Source organism: Spea bombifrons, chromosome 12, assembly GCF_027358695.1.
Source record: "Spea bombifrons isolate aSpeBom1 chromosome 12, aSpeBom1.2.pri, whole genome shotgun sequence".
Taxonomy (NCBI): Eukaryota; Metazoa; Chordata; class Amphibia; order Anura; family Pelobatidae; genus Spea; species Spea bombifrons.
This window is the reverse complement of record NC_071098.1, coordinates 19,756,924-19,776,862: the sequence shown is the minus strand read 5'-3', so window position 1 is coordinate 19,776,862 and position 19,939 is coordinate 19,756,924. Positions and strand designations below refer to the sequence as shown.

Genomic DNA, 19,939 nt, shown 5'->3' with positions numbered 1-19,939 from the left:
GACCACGCGGTAAACGGGTACCACCGTTTGGTCAAAAGTTAATATTGCACGTTACATTTGTAACATGCTTTTATAACCTTGGCTGACCTCTTAATGCAGGACACGCCTCCTCCTCTCCCTATTTAAACCCGGAATTCCTCTTCTGGATCACCCTTGGTTGGTGTATTTTGCTATTTGCTTGTGCATTGCTTGTGACTACTGCTCCGGTTTGACTTGGCTTGTTGACCTCGTTCCTGTCTCCTGATTCGGCTCCTGATTCCTGCTCACCTGGTATTGATTCGGCTTGTTGACCTCGTCTCTGGATTCTGATTTGGCTTATCCTGATTACCTGTCTGACCCGGTTGGTTCTCTGACTTTCTGGTTCCTGTTTGGCCTGGCTACCTCCGCCATCTGGGGTCCTGCCTCATCAGACCATTACAGATGGCAGGCGTGGTAAGGCGACGAAATGAGCTTGCTTAGAAAAACGGTCGACGACCACCAAGACAGTCGTGTTACCCTGTGATTTGGGGAGATCCACGATGAAGTCCATCGACACGTGTGTCCAGGGAGCCGTGGGAACGGGAAGAGGATGCAGGAGACCTTGAGGTCGACTCCGAGAGGTCTTCTGGCATGCACAGGTGTGACAGGCGGCCAGATATGTTCGGACGTCTCTGGTGAGTGATGGCCACCAGAATGACCTGCGGATGCGGTATTCTGTCTTCCGGAACCCAGAATGACCAGCGAGGAAGGACTTATGTCCCCAGTGAAGAACATCCGTACGAAGACCGGGAGGAACGTAGAGACGTCCCGGAGGAGGACGTTCAGAAGGCGGGATGGCCCTTTGGGACATACGGATCCTGCTCATCGTGCGTATGGACAGACTGGCAACAAGACGTGTGGATGGAATGATGGGTTCGTTGATGTGCTGATCCCTGTGGTTATCGTGTTGTCTAGAGAGGGCATCAGCTTTGATGTTTTTGGAGCCTGGTCGGTAGGTGATATAGTAATTGAACCGGTTGAAAAATAGCGACCACCGTGCTTGTCGAGGGCTTAATCTCTTGGCGTTCTCGATATACAGCAGGTTCTTGTGGTCTGTTAGGATGATCACGGGTTGTTCTGTACCCTCTAGAAGATGGCGCCACTCCTCAAGTGCCATTTTGATGGCTAGGAGTTCACGGTTACCGACGTCGTAATTCCGTTCGGCTGCGGAGAAACCCTTAGAAAAGAAGGCACATGGATGATATTTTGTGGTTTGATCATGGCGTTGCGATAGGACAGCCCCTGCTCCGGTTTCGGATGCATCTACTTCCAGGAGAAACTGTTTGGTAGGATCCGGCCGACGTAACAGGGGAGCTGAGACAAAGGCTTGTTTTAGCCGTTCGAACGCCTGTCGGGCGTGTGTGGACCACTGAGACGGATCGGCTCCTTTTTTCGTCAAGGCGGTAATAGGGGCTGCTATGGTAGCGTAGTTTCTGATGAATCGCCTGTAATAATTAGCAAAGCCCAGGAACCTTTGGACGGCTTTGAGTGTTCTAGGGAGGGGCCAGGCTGTGATGGCCTCGAGTTTGGCAGGATCCATGTGAAGCCCTTCGGAGGAGACGATATAGCCAAGGAAGGGTAGACGTGTCTTCTCGAATATGCATTTTTCAGCCTTGGCATACAACCCGTTCTCCCTTAGCCTTTGTAGAACAGCTCGTAGGTGGTGTCGATGTTTTTCGAGTGTTGGAGAATAAACGAGAATATCGTCCAAATACACGATGACATGAGATAAGAGCATGTCCCTGAAGACGTCATTTATGAAGGACTGGAATACTGCAGGAGCGTTGCATAACCCGAAGGGCATGACTTTATATTCATAGTGCCCGAAGCGGGTGTTGAAGGCCGTTTTCCATTCATCCCCGGACTTGATACGGATCAGATTGTAAGCACCCCTGAGGTCTAGCTTTGTGAAGTATTTGGCTCCTTTCAGGAGGTCGTAGATCTCTGTGATGAGAGGAAGGGGGTACCGGTTCTTTATGGTGATACGGTTTAGCCCCCTATAATCGATGCATGGCCGTAGGGAACCCTCTTTCTTGGCCACGAAGAAAAATCCAGCTCCAGCAGGAGAAGAGGATGGGCGGATGAAGCCTTTGTCCAGGCTTTCTTGGATATATCGTTCCAGAGCTTTGTTCTCTGGTTCGGAGAGGGGATAAGTACGTCCCCGTGGCGGATCGGTTCCAGGCAACAGATCGATAGCACAATCGTAGGAACGGTGTGGTGGTAGTTTCTCTGCATCTTTTTTGGAGAATACATCCAGATAATCCCAGTAGTGTCTAGGTACTATGGTTTTGGGATCTGTGGGTGTGATCTCGAGGACGAGATTGAGTCGTCGACAAGGCATGACACAGGACTCTTGACAGTAATTGCTCCACGCTAGTATGTCTCCTTTTACCCAATCGATGTTTGGGTTGTGCTGTCGCAGCCAGGGATGTCCCAAGATTAGAGGGGCATGAGGAGACTTGATTATCTCAAACGTGAGCTGTTCCTGGTGGGTTATCCCTACCAGTAAGGTCAGAGGTACGGTTTCCTGTGTCACGAGTCCTGATCCCAGAAGTGAGCCATCAACGGAAGCAACCAGAGAGGGAGCTGTCTTGGTACGAAGCGGTATGTGCTGCTCCTTCGCCCACTGGTGATCCATGAATATGCCCGCAGCCCCGGAATCTATGAAGGCGCGGGTGGCTACAACGTGTTCCTCCCAACGGATGGAGACGGGCACCGTCAGGCGTGTAGTGGGAGGAGAAGAAAAAGGACGTGTGCTTAGGCTGCCTTCTCCGGTGCAACCTAAGCGTTGTCTTTTACTGGTTTGCTGGGACAGGAGGACAACAGGTGATCAGCTCGGCCGCAGTATAGACAGAGCCCCTGTGTCCGTCTGTGTTTCTTTTCGGCCTCAGTGAGGTGGCGCACTGTCCCTATTTCCATGGGTTCGTCGACCACGAAGGAGGAAGATGTGGCAGCCGGAGGCCTTGTGTAGCCGGAGGTGAGCGGTCCTGGTCTTTTCCCACGGGAGTGTTCGTTCGCCCTTTCTTGGATACGTTTATCCACTCTGAGACATAGGGCTATGAGATCCTCAAGATCCGCAGGGGTATCATGGAAGACGAGGGCGTCTTTGATCTTCTCATTGAGGCCTCGTCGGAAGGCGGCTTTGAGAGCGCCCTCTTCCCAGTTGGTCTCATGGACCAGGGTGCGGAATTCCACCGTATACTGAGCCAAGGTTTTGCGGCCTTGCTGGATGTCAAGTAGTGAAGACTCCGCTGTTTCTTTACGACCTGGCGCATCGAAAACAGTCCGTACGGCTTCCATGAAAGCGGGACAGTCCTCGAGGAGATATGAATCTTGCTCCACGAGGGGAGAAGCCCACAGTAAGGCATCACCTTTGAGCAGCGAAATGATGAACGAGACTCTCTTGGAGGATGTCTGGAACGCCTGGGGGTGGTTTCGGAAGTGGACCATGCATTGATTAAGGAAGCCACGGCATTCCTTCGGATCTCCAGAATATTTGTCTGGCAGAGGGAGCCTGGCAACAGCACCTGTGTCCTCGTGATGAACGTCTCTGTGATGGGGTGTTCCCACAGTTGGGAGAGACGTCAAAGAACGTAACAAGTCCGTCATAGCATCCACCTTCTGTTCCAGGGACTGTAGCTGGGTGGCCTGCGCCGCCAGACGCTGGTCCTGTAGGTCTTGGCGGGCTTGCAACCGCGCCATATCCGCGGGATCCATGTTTTTGACCCGTTCAAAACTGTCACGGGATCAGGGAGAGAGGAAAGATCCTACTATGCAGATAAGCACGGTAGAGAAGTCCAGTATACAGTCCGTAATCAAAAGGGCAAAGGCAGGCAGCGAGGTCAAACGTATCCGAGGTCGAGGCAGGCAGAATAGGAGCAAAACGGGTAAACAGATCCGAGGTCGTAGGCAGGTAGCGAGAATCGTAGTCAAAAACAGGCAAAGGTCGGTACACAAGAAAATCGAGAATATATATAACAATCAGCACACCCAAAAAGTATTACACTTTGAACGGGTGAAGATAGGATAGAAAAGTGGCGTTTAAATAGGTGAGTGATTGCAAACAGCTGTGCAGCGTACGCTACGTACGTTGCGTACGCTGCGTACGCTGCATAGGCTGAGTATTCTGCGTAGATTGCGTACGCCGCGTACGCTGTGTAGATTGCGTACGCTGTATACGCAGCGGTACGCTCGATGCGGACCTACGCCGCGTCATAACCGCGTCCCCCTCGATACGCGTGGGGGACATACCGGCGCGTTCACGGCAGGTAGACGCGGTCCCAGCCGAGGTGGAGGAGGCGGGACCGCGACACTGCCGTGTGCGTACAGCGGGGACTGCAGCGCCGGAGGAGTCGGGACCAGGCGAGGCAGCCCTGGCGTCAGAGGTAGGTACCGCGGCGTGCGTGACAGTAGGGACCTGGAGCAGGCTTTATCCCCTTGACGATAATTGACGTGCCTAGCACGTCATGACTTTGAATGGGTGTAGATCTCTTTCTTCATCCAAACGTTGTTGCTGTAATGTCTCAATGTCGAGGCATTCAGGAACACAGATATTGGCATCAGGGGCCGTGTCTGGTCCCTCCCCAGGGCCCATTTTAGGAGAGCTTAGGAAGCGATCAACTATCTCCTCCTAAGCTTCAATGGTGTTGCTGAAATTTCTCGATAGCGAGGCATTCAGCGACACTGGACACTAGGGCTGCAACAACTAATCGATAAAACCGATATTCGATAATGAAAATCGTTGCCAACAAATTTCATTATCGATTAGTTGAATCGATTTTTATCGATTATAAAATGAGGGTTTTTCCAGAGCAAATGCTCTGAAAAATACCCCTCGTTTTATTATCCATTTCATTCAGTGTCACAGCAGTTACTGCTTACCAGTCCCTCTCTGCAGTCACTCTGACAATTGGCCCTGCCCTTTTTTTCCTCCCAGTGCCATTTGGCCCCACCCATTTCCTATAGCCTCCACAACTCCACATGGCTCAGCAACTAATCTAACTGTGAGTATAGCATTAATATTTGGGCTGCTGAAACTTAGGGGAGGTGGGGGTTAATTTGGGACAGTTATGGTTAATGTGGTATTTAGGGGCAGTTATGCTTAAAGGGGTGTTTAGGGTTAATTTAGGGGCAGTTATGGTTGATGGGGTATTTAGGGTTAATTTAGGGGCAGTTATGGTTGGAGTGTTTAGGGTTAATTTAGGGGCAGTTATGGTTGGAGTGTTTAGGGTTAATTTAGGGGAAGTTATTGTTGATAGGGTGTTTAGGGTTCATTTAATGCTGAGGACTGAGGGTTAATTTAATTAATTTAATAAAGTTAACTTAATTTGCAGCTAGAGGCAAAGGGAGGGGCAAACTAAGGGGAATCTAAATCCTGGGGGCAGTGAAGATTAACCCTATATTTATAAAAGTATTGTCAGTGTAATGTGAACCAGTCTGTGAATCTTTGACGGCCCCTCTAGTATGAGTGGGGTTGAGAGCGTAGGAAAGGCTAGACAGGTTGTGGTGGTAGGGGACTATTATTAAGAGAGTAGATAGGGTAATCTGCCGCTCTGATAAGCTCAACCGGACAGTTTGCTGTCTCCCGGGTGCTCGGGTCCGGCATGTTGCTGACAGAGTGGATGGATTATTGGGAGGGGCTGGGGAAGACCCGGCTGTCATGGTCCATATTGGTACCAATGACAAAGTCAGTGGAAAATGGAAGGTCCTAAAGAATGATTTCAGGGAATTAGGAGATAAATTGAAGAAAAGGACCTCCAAGGTAGTATTTTCAGAAATATTACCTGTGCCACGCGCATCAGTAGAAAGGCAGCGGGAGATCAGGGAGGTAAATGCGTGGCTAAAGTCATGGTGTAGGAAGGAGGGTTTTGGCTTTCTAGAGCACTGGGCTGATTTTGCGCTTGGGTACAATCTTTATAGCGGTGATGGATTGCACCTAAACGGAAGAGGGTCTGTTGTGCTAGGGGAGAGGATGGCTAGAAGGCTGGAGGAGTTTTTAAACTAGTGGTAGGGGGGGAGGGACACAGAGATCTTGAAAATGGAGATAGTGCAGAAAGGAGTGGGGCTTCAGATCAGAACAAGGGGGTGGAGATGGGGGGAGGGGCAAGATCAGAACAGAGGAGGTATGTATTAAAAAAAATTCTCATAAAATTCAAGAGACTCAGGGTAATATTAAATGTATGCTTGCTAATGCAAGGAGCCTAAATAACAAAATGGGAGAACTAGAGGCAATAGCATACACTAACCAATATGATATAATAGGCATAACAGAAACATGGTGGGATGAGAGCCATGACTGGGCAGTTAACTTAAAAGGTTATACATTATATAGGAAGGACAGAAAAAGCAGGAAGGGAGGAGGAGTATGCTTGTATGTTGGCAACGAGCTAAAGTCAAATATTAAGCATCTTGAAGGCGACATGGGATTTGTGGAAGCTTTATGGGTAGATATCAACTTGGGGCAAAAAAAAGGAAAAGAACTACTGGTTGGGATATGTTATAAACCACCTAATGTTAATAATGATGAGGAAGAGCAGCTGTTAGAACAAATTGAGAAAGCTGCACATCTGGGTAACACGTTAATTATTGGAGATTTTAATTACCCGGACATAAATTGGGATAGAGAGACTAGTAGTTCTGCAAGGGGATCCAGGTTTTTGAACCTGTTAAATGACACCTTCATGTCACAACTGGTACAAGCACCAACTAGAAAGGATACTTGTTTGGATCTGGTGATAACAAACAATGTTGATCTTGTGTCTAACATTCAAGTGGGGGAGCACTTGGGTAATAGTGATCACAATATGGTCTCTTTTGAAATAAACTCAAAAAAGAAATTGCCCATGGGGAATACTAAAACGTATAATTTTAAGAAGGCCAATTTCAATAAGATAAGGGCAGCTTTACAACTTATTGACTGGCAAAAACTCTTCAGGGATAAAAATACTGAGGAAAAATGGAGTATTTTCAAACAAATATTAGCAGGGTACACTTCTCAGTATGTACCACTAGGAAACAAATATAAAAGAAACAAATTGAAACCGATGTGGCTTAGTGGGGTCGTTAAGCAGGAAATTAAAAATAAGAAAATGGCTTTTACAGCATTTAAATCAGACGAATCAGAGGCATCCTATATAAGATATAAGGAAGCCAATAAAGCATGCAAAAAAGTGATTAGATGGGCTAAACTAGAAAATGAGAGGGTGATTGCCAAAGAGAGCAAAACTAACCCCAAAAAATTATTTAAGTACATAAATTCAAAAAAAACGAAGAATGAAAACGTAGGTTCATTAATAACAGAGAGGGGAGTGTTGGTTAAGGAGGACCAGGAAAAAGCAGAAACTTTAAATAAGTATTTTTCCTCAGTATATGTTATGGAGGAACCTATGGCAATGGAGATGCATAGGACCACTGAGAAAAATTTTCAGTCAAACTGTGAGTGGATGGCCCAGGACAAGGTGCTGCAGCAACTAAAGAAAATTAATGTTAACAAGGCTCCAGGGCCTGACGGTATTCACCCACGAGTACTTAAGGAGCTGTGTCAGGAAATAAGTGAACCTCTGTTTCTAATCTTTCGGGATTCTTTTCTTTCAGGAATTGTACCAGAGGATTGGAGGAAGGCAGATGTGGTTCCTATTTTCAAAAAGGGTTCCAACTCTGTGCCCGGAAATTATAGACCTGTGAGCCTAACTTCCGTTGCTGGGAAAGTATTTGAAGGGCTGGTTAGGGATAATATTCAAAAATTCCTTGGGAAGAATAGTATTATTAGCATAAATCAGCATGGTTTTATGAAACATAGGTCATGTCAAACTAATTTAATTGCATTCTACGAAGAAGTAAGTAGAAGTGTAGATCAGGGTGTTGCAGTGGATGTAATCTACTTGGATTTTGCCAAGGCGTTTGACACGGTTCCACACAATAGGTAGTATTCAAACTGAAAGAAATTGGCCTAGATGCAAATTCTTGCTCTTGGGTAGAACATTGGCTTAGAGGTAGAGAACAGAGAGTTGTTATAAATGGTAAATTTTCAAGCTGGTCAAAAGTGGTAAGTGGTGTCCCTCAGGGTTCTGTTCTGGGACCAATTTTATTCAACATATTTATAAATGACCTGGCAGGAGGCATTGAAAGTCATGTTTCTGTGTTTGCAGATGACACAAAACTAGGTAAAGTTATACAAGGCGAGCAGGATATTACTGTGCTGCAGAGGGATCTAGATAGACTGGGGGACTGGGCACTCAAATGGCAGATGAAATTCAATGTAGATAAATGTAAAGTTATGCACTTCGGGGTAGCGAATGCACAAGCAACCTACACCCTAACCTACACCCTAAACTAGGGGTAATGACAAATGAGAAGGATTTGGGAATTGTTATAGACAACAAACTAGGCAACAATGTGCAGAGTCAGTCTGCGGTTGCTAAGGCCAGTAAGGTATTGTCGTGTATAAAAAGGGGCATCAAGTTGCGGAATAAAGATATAATTTTGCCTCTGTATAAATCAATGGTAAGGCCGCACCTTGAGTATGCTGTGCAATTTTGGGCACCTTTTCTAAAGAAGGATATCATAGCACTAGAAAGGGTGCCGAGGCGGGCTACAAAATTAATAAAAGGAATGGAGCACTATAATTATGAAGAAAGGTTAACTAATTTAAATCTGTTTAGTTTAGAAAAACGTCGCCTCAGAGGGGATATGATAACGTTATATAAATATATTCGGGGCCAAAACAAACCATTGTGTGGAAATCTGTTCATAAACAGGACTATGCATAGGACACGTGGTCATGCATTTAGACTGGAAGAAAGGAGATTTAGACTAAAGCAGAGGAAAGGGTTTTTTACAGTAAGGACAATAAGTATGTGGAATTCTCTGCCTGCAGAGATAGTTTTATCAGAGTCTGTACAGACGTTTATACTGCAACTGGATGGATACCTGGAAAAACATAATATTCGGGGATATAATCTTTAATTATGGGGAAACAGCTTATTGATCCAAGGAGAAATCTGACTGCCATTTTGGGGTCAAGAAGGAATTTTTTTCCCTGGTTAGTGCAAAATTGGAAAGAGCGAAGCCGGGGTTTTTTGCCTTCTTTTGGATCAAACAGCAACAAATTAACAGATATAGGAAAGGCTGAACTTGATGGACGCATGTCTTTTTTCAGCCTATGTAACTATGTAACTATCTGGGGGTTATAAAGCATATCAGGGAGCAGAGTGGCATATCAGGGGGTATAAGGCATATAGGGTATATAAGACATGTGGGGGGGGCAGTGTGGCACATCTGGGGGGCAGTGTTGCAAGCCTGGGCTCAGATCTGCCCAACTGGGGGGGACAGGTTGGGAAACAAAAACAAGAAATGCATTGTTTTTAACATTTTATTTTTTTATCCAATTAATCGAAAAAAATAATCCTCCAACTAATTATGAAAATAATCGTTGGTTGCAGCCCTACCTGGGACACACTGATGCTCCGGAGAGCAGTCACAAGCGCCACCGTGAAATATTTTGCCACTTGCATGTGGCCAAGAGGGTCTCTCCAGATCCTCTTGAGAACTCTGGCTCCCCTTGCAGGTTGAATTTAGGTACTGCGTTCAACCATGCACGTCAACAGAGCCCAGGTTTCTAATACCAATGTGATTAGTAAAAATAAAAAAAATTAAAAAAAGGGAAGCATGTAGAAATAATTCTTCACTGATATCACCATCAGGGGAACCTTCCAGTTCCAAAAAAAATAAAAATAAAACGTATTTGCTTGATTATAAGACAACCCCCTAAAGTTTGGAAATTAATTTAGAAAAAAAGAAAAAAACAGAATATAAGACTACCCTATAGGAAAAAGGTTTTACTAGTAAATATTCCAGTGTAAACTATTTTTTCATATTTAGTAAAAATGATTGAGAAAAATGCATTTCTTGTTTTTTTCCTTTTATTTTCCAGTCTGCCCCAGTTATGCACATCTGCCCCCCAGCTTGCCAATCTGCCCTCCAGATATGGCTTTTGCCCCCTCTATATGCCCATCTGCCCTCCAGATATGCCTTATACCCCCCATTCTTACCAATGCATCTACACACGTGTCCCCCATGCTTCAGACTCCTTGGTGTCTAGTGGGGACAGCTGGGGAAAGTCTGCACAATGCGTGCAGGCAACCTCTGCTGCTACCTGGCACTTTGGCCGGGGCTTCAATGACTGAGCACTGGAAGGTCATGTCAAGCCGGTGCTCCATCATAGAAGCGCCAGAAGTGGTGCTGGGCAGCAACAGAGGTTGTCTGCAGGCATTGTGCGGACATTCATCGGCTGCCAGAAAGGATCCAGGTCCCTTGCACTGCTGCAGGGGACCTGGATCTTAGTCTTATAGTCAGACCTCTTGTTGGATTAAAAGACGACCTTGAATATAAGACAAGGGGTAATTTTCAGAGCATTTGTACTCAGTGATCATTGTACTCTGCTGCTGAACACATATTGGGGTGTTGTTTGACAGTGGCACAGACTAGGTATTAATACATAAAGTACGTGTGTGGAACAATATACACAAACAATACTGCATCAAACTTTGACAAAGTGCATGTGCGTGGAAAGAGCTAAAATACCAACATTTCAAACACCATGGGTGTCTAGTCTTCAAAAATAAATGGTTTGATGGGGTAAATTCCATTGGCCAGCTTCAAAGATGTTCCAAATAGCACAGATTTGGGAAAAAAATGGTTTTGAAATAGCAAAACTCTACTTGTAATTATTGCTCTATAATGTAAGGTGACCAGTTTTTTTAAATTAAATTTGGGGATGTTTTTTTTTGAATTGGCAAATGGTAAAAAAAAAAAAACAAAAAAAAAAACTATTGGCATATTTTTTTCAAATTATATGTGCAGTGTATTTGATACGTGTTTATGATGTGATTGTATGATATTTGGGTTATTTCTCACATTTTGGCCATACGATAAAAAGTAAAAAAAAATACTACTTAGAATGTGTTGGGCAGGGCCGGATTAAGTGCTGAGGGAGGTGGGCCTGTTATGGAAATAAATAAAATAGACCCAGTCTTAACTCCTCGGCATCCATGTGAACTGGATAAAAATGACATCAGTGCTAGGCAGATAGTGTAAGATATAATCCTATGTAAAGGGACAGGGAGTACAGGGGATGCCTGAAAATTGAAATAGAGTAAATAACACAATACCCTTACTTTTTCTGATATCAGGGCCTAGAAGGTTTTGTCCTCCGAAGCGACTACAAATTCAGGAGCGAGTTTGATCTCTGGATAAGTAAAAATTAAATAGTTCAATTTATTCCTACAGTAAGTAAAGTGCCAGAAAGCAGATGACCAAATGCGCACACACACACACACACACACACACACACACACTCCAGGACTGGCTCTGCCACACCGACATCCAAACACACACACCAGGACAGGCTCTGTCACACAGACATCTAAACACACACACACCAGGACAGGCTCTGCCACACAGACAAACACACACACACACACACACCAGGACAGGCTCTGTCACACCGACATCCAAACACACACACACACCAGGACAGACTGTCACACCGACATCCAAACACACACACCAGGACAGACTCTGCCACACCGACATCCAAACACACACACCAGGACAGACTCTGTCACACCGACATCCAAACACACTAGGGCTGCAACAACTAATCGATAAAATCGATAATAATCGATAATGAAATTCGTTGGCAACGAATTTCATTATCGATTAGTTGAATCGATTATTATCGATTATAAAATGAGGGTTTTTTCAGAGCAAACGCTCTGAAAAATCCCCCTCATTATATAATCCGTTTAGTCTGACTCACCGTCTCACAGCAGCAGCTCCTACTTACTCCCCCTCCCTGTAATCACTGTGACAACTGGCCCCGCCCCTTCCTTCTCCAGGCCAGAATCACATGGCTGTGACACTCATCTAACTGTAAGTATATGTATATATATATATATATATATATATATATATATATATATATATGTATTACATACATACACATATATATATATATATATATATATATATATATATTTGGGCTACTGAAAGTTAGGGGAGGTGGGGGTTAATTTAGGGGCAGTTATGGTTAGTGGGGTGTTTAGGGTTAATTTAGGGGCAGTTATGGTTAATTGGGTGTTTAGGGTTAATTTAGGGGCAGTTATGTTAATAGGGTGTTTAGGGTTAATTTAGGAGCAGCTGTGGTTAAAGGGGTGTTAAGGCTTAATTTAGGGGCAGTTATGGTTAATGGGGAGTTTAGGGTTAATTTAGGGGCAGTTATGGTTAATGGGGAGTTTAGGGTTAATTTAGGGGAATCTAAATCCTGGGGGCAGTGAAGTGACATATCTGGGGGTATAAGGCATATACAGTATATAAGGCATATGTGGGGAGGGCAGTGTGGCATGTCTGGGGAGGACGGAGTGGTGTATCAGGGTGTATAAGGCATATATGGGGTAGAGTGGCATATCTGGGGGTAGAGAAGTGGCATGTCTGGGGAGGATGGAGTGGGGTATCAGGGGATATAAGGCGCATCAGGCACAGTGGCAGATGTGGGAGGCAGCGTGGAGTGGCAGATGTGGGAGGCAGCGTGGAGTGGCAGATGTGGGAGGCAGCGTGGCATATGTGGGAGGCATTGTGGAGTGGCAGATGTGGGAGGCAGCATGGCGTGGCATATGTGGGGAGGGCAGGGTGGCATGTCTGGGGAGGATGGAGTGGTGTTTCAGGGGGTATAAGGCGTATCAGGCACAGTGGCATGTGGGGGGTAGAGTGGAGTGGCAGCTGTGGGAGGCAGCGTGGAGTGGCAGATGTGGGAGGCAGCGTGGTGTGGTATATGTGGGAGGCAGCGTGGAGTGCTGTGGTAGGCAGCGTGGCATATGTGGGGGGGCAGCATGGCATGTCTGGGAGGCAGCGTAGCAAGCCTGGGCTCAAATGTGCATATATTGGGGGGCTGGTTGGGAAATAAAGACAAGAAATGTATTATCAAAGTTTTTTTTATTCTGCTGTTTGTATTTAACATCATTTGTTTAGTAAATTATTTTAAATAAATGAAAAATGTAAATTCATTTTTTTTATCCGATTAATCGAAAAAATAATCGGCCAACTAATCGATTATTAAAATAATCGTTAGTTGCAGCCCTAAAACACACACACACAAACACACTAGGACAGGCTCTACCACACCGACACCCAAACACACACTAGGACAGGCTCTGTCACACCGACACCCAAACACACACCTGGACAGGCTCTGCTGCACCGACACCCAGACACACGCTAGGACAGGCTTTGCCGCACCGACATCCAAACACACACACCAGGACAGACTCTGTCACACCGACATCCAAACACACACACACACACACACACACACACACACACACACACACACACACACTAGGACAGGCTCTACCACACCGACACCCAAACACACACTAGGACAGGCTCTGTCACACCGGCACCCAAACAGACCTGGACAGGCTCTGCTGCACCGACACCCAGACACACGCTAGGACAGGCTTTGCCGCACTGACACACACACACACACCAGGACAGGCTCTGTCACACCGACACCCAAACACACACCTGGACAGGCTCTGCTGCACCGACACCCAGACACACGCTAGGACAGGCTTTGCCGCACTCAGAGCCGGCCTTAGGTGTTCTGGCGCCCTGTGCGGACTACTCCTCTGGTGCCCCCCATCCCAAAAAAAGAAAGGAATAAAAACTTGTAACAAAACTTGTAACAAAACCCCAATCACTATATACTACGCCAAACATTGATGTGGTGTAGGCCTACCACTTCATTGTCTGGCTTAGTAGTAGGGATGCACCGAAACGAATTCTGGACTGAAACCGAAAGTGCAGCATTTACCTGGCCAAAACCGAATATGACCCCCCCACACCATAAAAAAATCTAACACTTTTATTTAAAGTAAGTAACACACCAAAGTAGGACAAAACAATTAAATCATATATATATGATTAACAGCAATCACATTCCTATCATGCCCAGGCATACCCAGATTCCAGGATGTACTCGCAGACTTGGCATGATAGGAGTATGATTGCCCTATCTACCGCTTCTCACTCCTTCTCCCTATCTACCCCCTTTCCCCTGTCTCACTCCCTTCTCCCTATCTACCCCCTCCTAACTATCTACCCTTTCCCTCCTTGAAGTTCACTTACCTTTCAGGAGTCCTGCGGTGGGGGTGCAAGGCTCTGCCACTGTATGGAACAGTATAGAATGATGGGAGTTATGATGTACTTTTAGAGCATAATTAGATCATGAAAAAGACATTGGAAATGGTACAGCATAACACCCATCACTCTCACACATTTACCAATCCACATATACTAATCCACACGCATACCAATCCACACGCATACCAATCCACACGCATACCAATCCACACGCATACCAATCCACACGCATACCAATCCACACGCATACACTAATCCACACGCATACACTAATCCACACGCATACACTAATCCACACGCATACACTAATCCACACATATATACCAATCCATACGTATACTAATCCACACGTATACCAATCCACACGTATACCAATCCACACATATACACTAATCCACACATATATACCAATCCACATTTACCAATCCACACATATACACTAATCCACACATATATACCAATCCACATACATACCAATCCACATACATACCAATCCACATACATACCAATCCACACATATATACCAATCCACACATATATACTAATCCACACACATACCAATCCACACATATATACCAATCCACACATAAACCAATCCACACATATACCAATCCACACATATACCAATCCACTCTCACTCTCACTGAATGCTTTCCTACCTTTCCTCTTTTCTCCTTACAGCTCTTTTTCCTTCACTTCGCTCCTCTTCTTCAGTTCTTCTGTCTTCTTCTTCCGGGTCAGAGGGCACGGACAGCGGTTGGGCGGCTTCAGTGTTGTGCGCCGGGATCTGACAACAAACCCCGGCGCACAGCAGCTGTTGCCGCGCGGATCACAAGGGAGCAGTATCGGAGGTCTTTAACAGACCTCCGGCTCCCTTGAGTGATTTTAAGCCGGGTTCAAGGGAGATCCTTGAACCGGCTTAAAATCACTCAAGGGAGCCGGAGGTCTGTTAAAGACCTCCGATACCGCTCCCTTGCGAGCTTGCTCCTCCAGCGGCGGACATTACTGTCAGTCTCTAGAGGGGTGCCGGGTGCCCCCCCGATGAGCGGCATCCGGTGCGGACCGCCCCCGCTAGGTACGCTGCTGGCGGCAGCGGTACGCTTCGGTGGCGGCGGCGCCCCCTGGAGTGTGGCGCCCTGTGCGGTCGCACAGGTCGCACACCCCAAAGGCCGGCCCTGGCCGCACTGACACCCAAACACACACCAGGACAGGCTCTGTCACACCGACATCCAAACACACACACCAGGACAGGCTCTGTCACACCGACATCCAAACACACACACCAGGACAGGCTCTGCCACACCGACATCCAAACACACACACACTAGGACAGGCTCTGCCACACCGACACCCAAACACACACCTGGACAGGCTCTACCACACCGACACCCAAACACACACCTGGACAGGCTCTGCCGCACCGACACCCAGACACACACACACACGCTAGGACAGGCTTTGCCGCACTGACACCATAACACACACTAGGACAGGCTCTGCTTTCCCACCGACACACAAACACACACATTGATGCCGCCAGCCCAGATAAAATGCCCTACTCATCCCCCATACTGCAGGGCATCCTAGCCTCAAACAGACTCCCTGTGCCATGCATCCCCCCCTACTTTACAGATACTCATTCCCTCATTCACAGATACTCACTCATTCCCTCATTCACAGATACTTATTCCCTCAATCACGCATAATCGTATAGATGAGTAAAACAATTTTCAAGTAAAAATCAGAAGTTATTTTTTCTCAATTTTTCACTGTATTTTATACTTTTATTATAGTAAATATCATATACAATAAAAAAAAACAAACAAACATACAACTTTTGTGGGTTCAGTAAATGAGAAGAAGAAAATTACAGGTAAACAAGAGCATCCCAGAAATGTTAAAATTGCCATTGTCACAAAGGGCACAAAAAAAAACATCCATTGGGGAGTTAGTAAACAGGAAACCATATACCTTCTCTGACATAAGTAAGCATTTGACCAAGGGACAGGTTTGATTTAATTTTGTTAGTTTATATGGTTCTCGTATTTTCAGATACTGTGTATCTGGTTCCCTATTACTGCATCACATTGATATTCAGGCCTACAGCGTGTGTACATCCTCACATCATCGCTCCCTCCCCACCATCTTGGTTAAGCTTTAAACTGCAAGACTTCCTTTGTGAGCAGATACCATGGCTGCCAGTTGATTGCAGAGCTGACTGTTGGCCTTCACTACCCTATAGAAAAATAAATTTGTGAGTAATCACAGACAGGGAGCCCTTAAAAGTGCCATCAAGTACATAGTACGTATCTGGAACTCTAGTCTTGTCTTTTTTTTTTTTATGTCTACCTGCGTATCTCGCATTTTGGGGGTTAGCTTCTACCTAATGTAAAAAAAAAAAAAAAAAAAAAGGTCCCTAACACTTAAAAAGTGTTTTTGTTCTCTATCTGGAGTTTTTGTGCCATGTTACTTTAGTTCATTATTCTTCCTACATAGGTATCTTAATGGCCAGATTATCCCTTGCATTCAACACTTTTTCAAACCTTTCACCATCAGACTGTTTGAAGGTTTTTCACCCTTCCTGAAGTTTCCGGTGTATGTTTTTTATCTGTAATTTTCTTCTTTCCCATTTACTGTACCCATAAAATGTATATTTTTTTTTCCACAACAAAAAACTTTCTTTAGATTATTTTGATCATAATGTATTTAAAGAAATGAACAATTTCTGACTCATCATCTTTTACTCATCAACAAAAGCTAATGCAAAAACAGATTCTAATATTTTTTCCAGAAATTGCAAGTTGTGGGATGTTACTCTTTAATAAGGGTGTAAAATGCTCCCTTACATGATATACTATTTATTTATTTATTTAACATTTTTGTACTTTGGAGGACAGGAAAGGGTTTTTTGTGTTTGTTTTTTAACAAAGGGTACACAGGGTAAATGTCACATTTTCTTGGAACTAGATGGTTCCCTTTGTTATACCATGCTGACACTGGAGTCTTAATTATTTATACATTTTATTACATTTTTATTGTTTAACTGTTTTTAAATTTAGTTTTTTTTATATAAACATTTATTTTATCTTACTGATCGTGATAAGTAAGCAGGGCTCTATTGCTTTCCGTAGTAATGGCTGTGTGAAGAAAGCAATCGTTGCTTTATAAGAATTTCTCATATATATATCTTTATTGGTCCAGGAGAATGTGGAATCTTAATTTGAAGGGGATAATGTTTTTGGGCCAACATAAGCAAAAGAGTCAAACCCAAAATTTCAACCTCAGAAGTCATGTTTAACCAGGTGCAGAGGGTTTATCAGTGATCCCAAAAGTATTCTCGGTTACAATGATGAATCCTTGCTTCAATTACTATTACTTCTATTCATGCCTTTCTCATTAGGTGCTTTAGAGGAGTCCAAGATTGATATGGTTAATAACTAAGCCTACCTGTAAAAAACTTTGTAGCATTAGAGAACTAAGAAAACATGGACACAGACTCAAAATGACTAACTTAAATTAATGTTACATATTTAATTATAAAAGAAAAACTGGATTACAGTAAAACACTGTTATAGAATTTTATAATTTAAAGCTCTTGTCATGTTTTTGTCATAGTTATCAAGAGTTGAAGCTGTGGTATACCTGTGGTATATTTATGATTCTTCTGCTTTAATCTATTTCCACTCCCCTGCTTTCTTCTTTCTCTCCTACTTCTCCAACCAGGTTGGTGTGTTTTGTGCTTTTATTTTGTTTTGTTTTTCTTTCCCAGCCCCCTGTTGTGGTCGAAGAGGAACTGCAGCTTCAGCTTGCGCTTAGCTTGAGCAAAGAGAAACATGACAAGGTTTGGTACAAGAATACATATAACAGACTATTAGACACTGTGGGCATGGAACTGATTGTAAAGGCTGCTTTCTTGTGCAAAATAGAGGATAAAGGTTGTTGTCTTAACTACCGTATTTGCTCAATTATAAGACAAGGTTTTTTCAGAGCAAATGCTCTGAAAAGTAATCATTGTCTTATATTCAAGGTTGTCTTCTAATCATACCTCAAATAGAGGTCTTACTGCAAGACTAAGATCCAGTTCCCTCCAGCCAACCTCCGCTGTTGCCGGCACTTCCTCTGAGGCTTCTGACGGAGCGCCGACATCACGTGAACTTCCGCTGCTCATTCATAGAAGCCCCAGCGGATGTGACGGCAGCAGAAATGGAGGTTGTCCCCATGCATCGCGCAGACCTCCACCACTGGACACCAAGAAATCTGAAGCACAGGGAGAAGTTGATGCACTGGTAAGTCGGGGGGAGGGTAAGAGTGGCATATGGGGGGTTATAAGGGCTTTCTGGAGGCAGGGTGACATATAGGGGGTTAAAAGGAATATCAGGGAGGCAGAGTGGCATAATAGGGGGTTAAAAGGAATATCAGGGCAGCAGAGTGGCATATAGGGGGTTGAAAGGCATATCTGGGAGGCAGAGTGGCATTTAGGGGGTTAAAAGGCATATCTGGGAGGCAGTGGCAAATAGGGGTATACGGCGTATCTGGGGGACAGATGTACATAACGGGGGCAAATAAAAGGAAATAAAAACAAAAAATGCATTTTTCTCAATCAAAGTTTTTATTAAAAGGTAGTCCTTATATTCAGGGTTTTTCTTTTTTTTTTCTACATTAATCAAATTTTTGGGGTTTGTCTTATAATCGAGCAAATACGGTAATTTCTTATTGCTTCTGTGTACTGACAATTTGCTTGGACTGAGAGCAGCAAAGGGAACAATTCTGGTTTTACCTAATCCTATAGGTTACAAACTTTACATTTTTAACATTGCCAATGCAGTTTATATCTGCCACAATAGTGGCCAAGCTGTAAAGATCATGTACAGATTTACCTAGATTTTAGCACTCCTTTTTCCTTTAAAGTACTAGACCAGGTTGGAACAGTAGAAGTAGCCTATCTGGATTCCAATGTGAATGACACTGATTCTCAAAGAAGACTTATACATTGATTAAATGTTTGGTTTTGGATGTTTAAATAGCTTAATGGATAAGACAATGGGTGAGTGATAGGAAACGGAAAGTTAGTGATCTATATTTAGCGTAACGATTTGTTGCTTGTGGAGTACGTGAGGTGTCAGTATTGATACCCATATTCTTCAATATAAGCAGTATTAAAAAAGGCCTTAATGACAAGTTATGCTATAGGGTGGACATTGCCAAATGGCAAGTGATTTATGTAAATTGGAAGAATGTTTGAGAGTGTGGCAGCTGCTGTTAAATGTTGATAAATGTAAAAATCATGTGTTTGGGGCAATAATGCCAAGGCGATGGGGGCCTTGTTCTACCCTGTGACAACAGAAGAGAGTGACGTGGTGGTTAATATTTTTAAATACTTAAAGGTAAGTATGCAGACAATTATAGAGCCTGAAAAAGCAAGCATGATATGTTGGGTTGTGTACCTAAAAGTAACAGAAAGCAAGAGGTGGTTCTGCCACTTTACAGATCTCACCTGGAGTATTGTGTGCAGTTCTAGATACCCCATCTAGGGCTGCAACTAACGATTATTTTAATAATCGATTAATCGGCCGATTATTTTTTCGATTAATCGATTAATCGGATAAAAAAATATATTTAATAAAATGCCCTGCACCCACCCACACTCTGCCCCATCAGTTTCCCACCCGGCAATCATTTTCTCTCTCTCTCTCTCTCTCTCTCTCTCTCTCTCTCTCTCTCT

The 19,939-nt window shown here is 44.4% G+C and overlaps 1 protein-coding gene across 6 annotated transcripts in view; it reads left to right on the top strand.

Moving 5' to 3' along the window:
- EPN1 (epsin 1) overlaps window positions 1–19,939 on the top strand; it is a 181,236-nt gene that overhangs the window by 75,536 nt on the left and 85,761 nt on the right. For 4 of the 6 annotated variants that reach the window (XM_053452580.1, XM_053452581.1, XM_053452584.1 and 1 more), the window contains exon 5: window positions 17,987–18,058. The exons of the other annotated variants lie outside the window; for them this stretch is intronic. In XM_053452580.1, the coding sequence (XP_053308555.1) occupies window positions 17,987–18,058 (72 nt within the window). The remainder of the gene's footprint in view (window positions 1–17,986; window positions 18,059–19,939) is intronic. 6 annotated transcript variants of the gene reach the window in all.